Source organism: Solanum pennellii, chromosome 4 (assembly GCF_001406875.1).
Source record: "Solanum pennellii chromosome 4, SPENNV200".
NCBI classification, from domain to species: domain Eukaryota; kingdom Viridiplantae; phylum Streptophyta; class Magnoliopsida; order Solanales; family Solanaceae; genus Solanum; species Solanum pennellii.
In genome coordinates this window covers 51,664,628-51,674,867 of record NC_028640.1, presented here as the reverse complement: position 1 = coordinate 51,674,867, position 10,240 = coordinate 51,664,628, and the positions used below count along the sequence as shown (strand labels likewise).

At 34.3% G+C, this 10,240-nt stretch overlaps 1 protein-coding gene across 1 annotated transcript; it reads left to right on the top strand.

Moving 5' to 3' along the window:
* The first annotated feature begins 394 nt into the window (after positions 1-394).
* LOC107018108 (probable adenylate kinase 6, chloroplastic) lies at positions 395-8,460 on the top strand. The gene is made up of 4 exons (XM_015218491.2): positions 395-882; positions 3,054-3,194; positions 7,060-7,332; positions 8,051-8,460. Exons 1-4 carry the CDS (start codon positions 631-633, stop codon positions 8,192-8,194), a joined length of 810 nt encoding a protein of 269 aa, XP_015073977.1. The 5' UTR covers positions 395-630; the 3' UTR covers positions 8,195-8,460.
* The last annotated feature ends 1,780 nt before the right edge of the window (positions 8,461-10,240 follow it).

Here is a 10,240-nt window from a genome sequence, read left to right as displayed (position 1 = left end):
TATACAATTTACAAACATTTTACTTCAAATATTGCAGAGAAAAAGGCCAGCGAATTATACAATTGTGCATTATACAATCGCAGTGAAATAGGATAGCGAATTATAAAATTACAGCAAAATAGGCCAGCGAATTATACAATTTAGGCCAGCGAATTACACAATTATATATGTATAGCGAATTATACAGTTTTTATATTTGCTATGAAGCGCAATTATGCAAACTTTGCTATAACATACAAATATAAATTTTTTATTTGCTATATGTGAAAGTTACCCATATTGAAAATGTTGCTAATGAACCCTCTTAAATATTAAAATATTGACATTTTGATTCCATAAAAATTTAAGTGTGTATGCTAATAGCCCATCACCATATAGGCCCTAAAGCAGGAGTGCATTATTGTATTGAGTATAGTTGGAAGACATAGATCCCCAGTCCTCTCGATGCTGTGTTGAAACCCATTATGCTTGCTGACATCTTTCATGGTCGGCATTGTCAAACCCCCATTTCTCCTTTTCCTTTTCCCTACCCACCTCTTTCATTTTCCTCTTTTCCTTTCCTCAATCACTCTTACTTCAATTCAATTCAATCATTAATCTCACAAAACGGTAAAGATCCATTGATTAACTATGGTGGTTTGGACCCGTGCAGTGGTAAGAACATGGAGATGTAGACCCACCAATTTTAGCAGGGCTTTTTCTGAAAAATTACCTACATCGGAGCCTAAGGGCAGAAATATTCAGTGGGTATTCCTGGGTTGCCCTGGTGTCGGGAAAGGGACTTATGCAGCTCGACTTTCTAAGCTTCTTGGCGTACCCCACATAGCTACTGGTGATCTCGTCCGTCAACAATTATCCTCTCATGGTCCTCTTGCCTCAAAGGTTGTGCCCTTTTTGCTTTTTGAATTGTTTCGGGTTTCTATTAAATTATTATGTGTAGCAATTTATGTGATCTTTTGCCTAGTTCCCTCGGATTTTCATATGTTTGTGAAATCTTTAAATGTTTACTCTAAGTAATTCTGGGGTTCTGTTAAATTGTCTGTATATTTGAAATTTATGTGATGGAATGGTAAAGTTCCATCTTTTGCCTAGTTCCCACGGATTTCCATATTTTTGGTAAAATCTTGAAAATTTGTGCTCCAAGTGATTCTGGGGGTTCTATTAAATTGTGTGTATCTTTGAAAGTTATGGGATGGAATGGTGGTGAAGTTCCCATCTTTTGCCTATTTCCACAGATTTTCGTATCTTTGTAAAATCTCGCAAATGTAAGTCATTTTCTTTTTTCAGCTATCTCAAATCTTATCCAATTTTACTTCTCTTATTCTACAATTTATTTTCTTTTTAGTATCTAAATATATTACGAAACTACTAATCTCATAGCTTATCCTACTTCTGTGCAATTGCTATGCATATACACCTACTTTTGTACATTACCAAGCACTAGAAATTGATCAAGACAATCATTTCTAAGGGATAGCATTTTCCTCCACTCCAGATGCAAACATCTACTGGATTTGATTTATGTGTGCATGTGTAGATACAGTAGTCAACTGAAGATTACAAATGGCTGATCTTTTAATATAAGGACCATGATGCACTTAAAGGGTTCCAAATGACTGACCAAGTAAGGGATAAGTTGGAGATTTGCTGTTACCCTTGTCATTTGATTTGTTCGACTGAAACTTTATTAATACAGTTCCATACAAATGCTTTATGTAATGATATTGTACCCATGAGTCAATGAAAATGCTGCAACAACTCTTATAGCATCTTATAAAGTTATGCAATAGCTAAATAATAGGGAAAGTATTTGTAAGTATGCTTGCATTTTAGTGGTGTGAGAGATACATTTATCAATGTTGTGAGAGATAAATATGGTATTCTCACTTTTAGATGTATATATTAGGTCTTTTACCATATAAAAAGATTCTCTTTCTTAAAAGTCAATGTTAGCTTATTTCAATGACTTTAAGATTGACTTTCCTGACTTTGGACAATGCAACCATTTTAGGAGTATGTTTAAAAAAGAATTATCATTTGGAAAGTTCTTAATGTTTACATAGTTAATACTTTTGTATCTTATTTGGACAGTAAATAAAAACTAGAAAAATCTTTTTTTCTGGATATCTTGTTGCTTTCACATGATGTTCTCCTGAAAAAAAGTTACCAGTACTACAATAACAATTATGATGATTCAACCCTAAACTAGTAGTATGCGAGACGTGACTTGGTTCCCTTTTTTGTCCTTCATATATTGGAGACATGAGTTGGTTCTATTCTTTCTTTTGGGTCCATTATTTCATTGCTCAGTAATTTTATTTTGAAGTACCGACTAGAGATTCTCTAAATTTCAATTATCACACTTGTTCCTACACCAAAATATAAATTTTAATCAAACTAAAAAAGCATATTGGCAGACACTGGACCAAAGGTAAGTACCAATAACCAATTAATCTTAATTCTAACTAGTTGGCATTGCCTATATGGATCTTTGCTTCCATTGTATATGCTCTTTGACAAAACCACATAGATTTGAGGAGATTGAAGGTATTTCGAGACAACTTTGTTCCATGTGGGATAGCTCGATCTCTGTAATGCCTTGAATCATGATAGTGTTATGCGAACAATCAGTGCAATTTGAAGTACATACAACATGATTTGACCATCATGCGTTCTTCTCTCGTTGTCTCCTCGATATGTGCTACTTGCATCTTTGTCAGATATGATTATTTCTAATATCATTTATCCATCCATCTTAATTTCTATTAAATACTTATGTGTTCATATTTCTGCTGTAGTGCCTTTTAAATTGTATTGTAATAAAATAATTGTTTCTTTGATAAGTTGAAGGAAAGTCTAATTCTTAGAGGCAGTGATGATATTGTTAAAAAAAGAAAAAAAAGTCTAATTCTTAAGCTTAGATGTGAAAATATGAATTTGTATATATCTTCTTTATTGATTATGCTCTTCATTTACTCCACTGTGCCTTTTCCCCCCCCTAAAGTCGTTCTACTAATTTCTTTTCTGTACTTACTTTGTGCCTTCTGTTGCAGCTTGTGGATATTGTTAGCCAAGGGCAATTAATTTCAGACGAAATTGTAATAGATTTGCTATCTAAGCGTCTTGAAGCTGGAGAAGCAAAGGGTGAAACAGGATTTATTCTTGATGGATTTCCTCGAACTATACGGCAGGCGGTAAGCAGTTGTTTGTATAATGGTTTTCCTGTGTCTAGATTGATTGTTGCGCTTCTGAATAAATACTTCCCCAGTTTTTTCTAGGGAATAGCTTACGAATCTAAAGGAAATACTTACATATAAATGTGCATACACACACAGATATCTGTGTACATGTGCTATTGTCATGTTTCTTACATGTGTGTATTATTTAATTTGACGGTTGCACCTGTTGATTGGGACTTCATCTTGTGCATCTATCTACTTTAATAGGCCAATATTTTCTTTCACAGTCTGGCATCTGGCACACAGGGGCTTGCTATGGATATAACCTAGCAAGATAATTTATTAACGTTCTAATGTCAGTACTTGAGGACTGTTTCACAACTAGCAAGGATGCATTATTGTAACAGGTTAACGGTTATGGGCTTATAGCTGGACCTGCATTTGGAATGCCGCTTGCTCAAGAAAAGTTGAATATGCTGTTGAACGAAATGAATGAATAAAGTACAAAAGGTTGAAATCAACAGCAAAGCTCGATATGATTCTCTCAATAGATTGTGCGGTCTGTGAATTAAGCTCTTAGTTGAGGTGATAAGATCCTAACTAGAGTAGATAATACTTCATCTTACATGAGATGCATTTTATTTGTATGATACGTCAAAGTTTCTGCAAAGAGCAAAACTCTGAACTGCATAATATGTTCATCAGATATATTAGCAAATTCTTATGTTCATATGTAGATAAGGGAAAATGTCTGAGCTAACAAGAGCAAAGATCTGGCCTAAGTGTGTCATATTAGTTGTTTCTTGATTTCTTCTAGTGACACCTGATGATTGGGAGAGACCTTGTTAAACATTGACCACGGTTAACCAGTCTTCAATTTTTTACAATTAGTTTCAAAATTTGAGGCATGTTTGAACAGCCATGTACATCGTCTTATATGTTCTCTTCAATTGCTACTAGAAACATTTTGATATTGCTTATCATTTTTTTGTATGTCAATGCAAGTAATGGCCTTGAAATTTCTAAATTATGTCCTCGCTAGGTTTTTCATTACTGCGTAGTCTTTACTAACATTAACCTTTTCTCAGATGTACCTTGTTAAACGGCTTTACTTAGCTCTCAGATATCATCCACAATTGCCTCTACTTAATGGAGCATCATGTACACGCTTTGATTGTTTGACTGGCATAAAATGTTGTGTCGCTACTCCTCTATGAGCATCAGCTGTAAATTTTGCTAACTAGAGAACTGTCTCCTGGTAATAAGGATGGAATGTACAATGTTGAGTATACATTCTAATTCTCTTGGACAGTCTTTGAGGCATGGTTTTATTATCTGCTTCTCTACCTTTATATGACTAGTATGAGAGCACAGGGAAAGTACAATCTAAGAACTGAATGCCCTTGCTTGGGTTTTAGCTTTAATGGCCATACAATTGTGGATACTTCAGTTACGAAAGGCTCATGTGATGTATTTCAACGTATTGTGTTAGTGATTTTAACAGTCACAACTTTAGGGTTTTCTTGGACTGTTGTGGCTGTTATATGTTCCTCTGTTTAATTAGAAGCTTAACTTCTTTATTTGGTAGAATCTTTTAATTAGAAGCTTAACTTCTTTATTTGGTATAATCTTTTCATTAGAAGCTTAACTTCTTTATTTGGTAGAATCTTTTGATTAGAAGCTTAACTTCTTTATTTGGTAAATCTTTCTATTGGTTCTTAATCAATATTTTGTTTGTGGATTGCTTTATGTGATGTTATGTTTTTTGTATTATTGATTGCTGCACCAATGTTTGTGGGATTTGACCAATTTCTAAATTTGTGGAAGCTGCCAACGATGGCAGGGGATCAATTTATCAAAAGTCAGAAAGATGAACTATTAGAGGATGTAGTCAACTTACTGCCTAATGTAGGATTGCAAATCTTGTAACCTACATCAAAAAGTGTAGCTCCCTTCAAAAACTTACAACATGTGCATCTATCAGTTGCTCCTATAAGTAGTCTAAAACATCAAAAATCTCTTCTGTTTGAGCTATTAGATTCTGTTTACACCAACAATAAAAAAAGTGAGGCAGATCATCTTAAAGCCCTCTAAGTTGCTCTGCTTGTCTTCGAAACATCTCCTGTTCCTTTCCTCCCAGACTGTCCACCAAATGCAAGCAGAGACAATTTTCCATCTCTTTTCAAAACCATTTTGAGTCCTGTTGTTCAAAACTGAGAATATCACTGTGCTGATGTAATTGTTAGCTAAGCTGCTCGGACTCTTCACTTTTGGTGCCGCACCCATGTCGACACGACATGGGTGTGGGATCCTTGTCCGATTTGGTCAACGGATTTTGGGTACTTTGACCAAAATCGTTGGGGAAAGTCTGGACAATTTTAATTATTCCTATAATCAATACAAAAGCTAAGGTGAAATTGAAGGAAATGGAATACCTTTTATATGGAAGTTTCTAGTTCACTCCTTCCGGAATTCTCCTCAAGTTCTCCACATAATATGTCATAATCTGGTCTTTATAACTTTATTTTTAGATATTTTTGATTATTTTTAGGCGACTCCCTGCACCCGTATCATACATGGATCCTATCCGGGAATCTTAAAAATTAGATCATGAAGGATCCGACCTCTAGATCCACACTTGTACACCCGCACCCGAGTCTGAGCAACTTAGATGTTTAGTCCACACAATCCATCTTGTGCCAAACCCCATTCTTTGAAGCATATGGATGAGGGAGCTCCAGTTCAAGTGATATATTTTTAGTGGATATGTAGTTTGAATAAGATACCTGGATTTAGGCTTCTTCATCTGTTTCCCCCACACTCAGTGGCAATTAAGATTGCATCCATGATCTTCCTCCCAATGTAAGGATCTTACATTTTTGTTTAACCCTACTCCTTTTGTTCAAAAAGGTAATATGGAAGGAAGTAAGGAACATGAGTATCCTCATCCCCCAAGGGTAGGGAGAAACTGTTGGTAACATTAAAGCTGATATCCCTTAGTTGTATATCCTAAGGAGAGGATCCTCATGCTCTCCTGATGATTGTTTTTTGGTTGATGCACAAAGTTTGAATCGATTATCTGAAGGGCAAAAATTGAACACTGATGAAGATCAATGTAATAATTTACTGAAACTTCAGGAGGCTGTAAAGTAGAGGTACGGCCAGTTATCTTTTGGCAATGCTTTATGCAAAGTCAGGACATTGATGTCTTCAGTATTCACTAGTGAAATAAGGTTTCCTGTACTAGGGTCTAGGGCTGCTTGCTGGAGTGTCTTCACCAGTATAGAGGATCATCTTTGTTTCCCTTGTTCTTGGGACCAAAAGTTGCCAACACAAGCATTCCCCTGCCTTTCTTTCCCGGCTATGTCTGCTTCTTGCTCCCTCCAGCGGAGTAAAAGTCTGTTCATGTGGTGTCATGGACCTGTATTCTCAGTCTCTTCTACTTTTTGATACTAAGACGTGGACCCTTGCTCCCTGAATTTGGCTTGTCAGGTCATATCTTTTGTTGCCATCAGAATAACTGATATGATTGCTAAGTTCTGGTAACAAATTAGAATCCATGGGCAAATGCTGAAGCTTATGGTCTAATGTTTGAAGGCTAAATTATTTATATACCAAGCAAAACTTTTACTATAATTGAAACTCTGCAGCCCTTGGTTCCTATATTTGGAATTTTATTTCCCCTATAATTGGATCTAGAGATGAAACAGATCTGATATGTGTACAGGTCCAAGCAGTGAATTATAAACAGTGTAAGTACTGCTCCCTGATAGTGGCTAAGCTGCTTTGTGCACTGAAACTAGTAAATTTTTTTCCTCCTTTAACTAGATATAGACGGCATTTTCTCTGATCCTGTCATATGTGTTATTTGGTTATTTAGGAAATCTTAGAGGGAGTGACAGACATTGACTTGGTGATTAATCTGAAGCTTCGGGAAGATGCGTTGATTGCCAAGTGCTTGGGAAGAAGGACTTGTAGTGAGTGTGGAGGCAATTATAATGTTGCATGCATTGATATGAAGGGTGATGATGGAGAAACTAGAATGTACATGCCTCCCCTTCTCCCTCCTCCGCATTGTGAAACCAAACTTATTACACGGTCTGATGACACTGAAAATGTTGTGAAGGAACGCCTCCGCATCTACCATGAAATGGTATGATCTACTTTTCTCTTATTTATTGTTTCTCGCTTTGTGCAAGCGTTCTCTTCATGTACTTGACTGGTGAGTATACCCCATTCCTACGTTACAACTTCTTCACACTTCCGTAGACAACAAAAATCTGTGCCATTCACAACTCAAGAATTGATAATTCTGAGCACTTATGATGTGTTTTACAAGCAGATCATCGAATCATTTACCCAAATTTTTGTGTTTTCTTGTAGTACGTCAAATCGGAAGATAATCACTGTTTTTGACATCTGTATACAGTCAAAAGTGGCATTGAGATACTCTATAACCCTTTAGTTTTTTTTTCCTCCTGTCCTCTATTTAGCCTGTCTCGACTAGTTTGGGGTTGAAGTATAGTTGATTGGTTGGATTGCGCTGGAGCTGCTATTGCATCTGATCCTCCAAAGTGGCCTCTTTTGTCAATATGTGCATTTCTTTTGTGCAATGGTTACTAACCTATTGTTGTATTTCCTGTAACTGTGTTTTTTTCTCCCCAGACCCCAGATCCTCATTTCTTTTTTAGGACGAGATGGTACAAACTTAATTCTCAGTTAGCTACTGTGACCACATTCATAATTTACTTCCCTAAATGCTTGCCCACAGAGATAGGGATAAAGTCTCTGTATATCCTACCCTCTCCAGACTTACACTAGCTATGTTGTTGTAACATACTAACTGCTTAGGTATTATGTTGTTCCTGCAGAGCAAACCAGTAGAGGACTTTTACCGCCAGCGAGGTAAGCTGTTGGAGTTTGATCTCCCTGGAGGAATTCCAGAGTCATGGCCAAAGTTACTTCAGGCTTTGAATATCTACGACGACGAGGATAAGAAATCTGCAGCAGCATGATAATTGATCACTTGTCTTGTCAGTATGTTTACTATTGTTGTAGGTTCATTCTTTGCATACATGTTGGACATGCACAAGCGTCTATAATGGGGCTCCCTACCCCCTTCTCTTCTCTCCCTCACTATTGTATCATATAATGCTAAGGCAACTATAACAATTGTACGGAGTATTTCTTGTCCATATTTGTTCATAAAGCTTAGCAAACCATGTGATTTCATTAAATATTTTGATGATATAGTAGGGGAAATGTTATTTAGATCTTATTACATAGTCTGGTAAGTTCATATGCTCAAATAATCAGTTAGCTCGTATTACATAGTTTGGTATGTTCATATGCTCAAAAAATCAGTTAGCCCTTATTACGTAGTTTGGTATGTTCATATGCTCAAATAATTAGTTAGCTCTTATTACATAGATTGGTATGTTCATATGCTCAAATAATCAGTTAGCTCTTATTACATAGTTTGGTATGTTCATATGCTCAAATAATTAGTTGGTTAGTAGTTTATTGAGTGTAATTAGTTTTTTTTTCTACATTTAGCATAGCTGAGTTAATATTCTAGTTTCTTTTTCTAAAAAAAAAATTCGAGTGTTATTGACTCAGGTTTTTTTTTTTGGAGTCATATTCGACTAGCCCAACTTATTTTTATGTTTTAATGGAATTTGATATAAGAATACTGTGTTAATTATTGATCATTTTTTGGATTTGTTATTTATTTTGGTAGTATGGACATGTTATTTCACATTGCATGTCCTTATGTTTTCAGCTAGAATTGATAGATTATTTTTGTCAAACATTTGAATAGTTTTATAACATTATGGCAACAACAACATAGGCGTTGTTTGGTTTGAGTAGTTATGATGGGATAAAGTTATGTTGTGATTAGTTATTCTAGTATTATTTTTTAGTGACTGGTTTGTTGTACTAAATATATACTTTCTAAAATAAGTTGTTTGATTTAAAAAATACCTCTACCTTATTCAGGTACTTGTATATTTTTTTGGTAGAGCTTTAGTTAACTTTCCAGACATTTCAAATTGATTTGCTTTTGTTTTTGTTTCTTCTTTACTGTGAGCTTTGTAGGAATTTGGGTTGTTTCTCTTTATTAGAAACAAAAGAGTCACCTTATTTAGCTTAATTTTTTTCATGTATGAATTCTTATGAATTTTTTGTACTCTACTCAACCAAAGTCCAAATCTAATTACTTTTTTCAAGTTTATTTAAGTTGTATTAGTATCAAGTTGTTTGGATTAGAAATTAATTAATTATGATATAAATAATTTGTTGTGGCAGCAGAAATAAACTGAAATATGACCAAACCACATTAATTATTATTATCATCTTTTTCATATTTAAACCGTACTTTGGCGTCCAAAACACTTGGACCAAATGAAAAATCACGGACATTGAGCATTATGATATATTATTATACCATCTGAAGATAGTAATAATTTATCTCAATATTAATTATTAATTTTGGGATAAGTTATTTTGCACATGTCAACCAAACAACAAATTAAGTGTCACTATAATTTTATTCCAAAACTATATTTGGTATAATCCTTCACATCAGACAATCCCTTAGAGTAATCTCATAAAAATAAAGGGGGGGATTACAACAAGATAAAAAATTACATTTTCTAGTTATATATAGGTTTTTGGGAAACTTACATAAATATACTATAATAAAAAATATTTACCATTTATAGCAATAACATTTTCTTTTCACTTAACCACTTTTAATTCATTTATAATACAAGTTTAATACATATTACAGAGATAAATTTATTATTCAAATATAATACAAGTTTTAATGATGAATAATACACTTATCACACATTTTAATACACTTATAATACAATGTGACAATTTTTTACCAAATAAACATAATATATTTCAAAAACAATTATAATTCAAATATATTGCATACATAATTCACTTTTAATACATATTACAGATTTATCACAGTATTGCTATAAATGGTAATAAACAAAAAGTATCGCTAAAATCAGTAATTATTTTTAAAAATGTATTAATTCATGTAA

Coding starts and splice junctions, on each gene's coding strand:
- LOC107018108 (XM_015218491.2), top strand. CDS start 631: ATGGTGGTTTGGACCCGTGCAGTGGTAAGAACATGGAGATGTAGACCC. Junction 883..3,053: donor ATGGTCCTCTTGCCTCAAAG/GTTGTGCCCTTT, acceptor CTTCTGTTGCAG/CTTGTGGATATTGTTAGCCA. Junction 3,195..7,059: donor CTCGAACTATACGGCAGGCG/GTAAGCAGTTGT, acceptor TTGGTTATTTAG/GAAATCTTAGAGGGAGTGAC.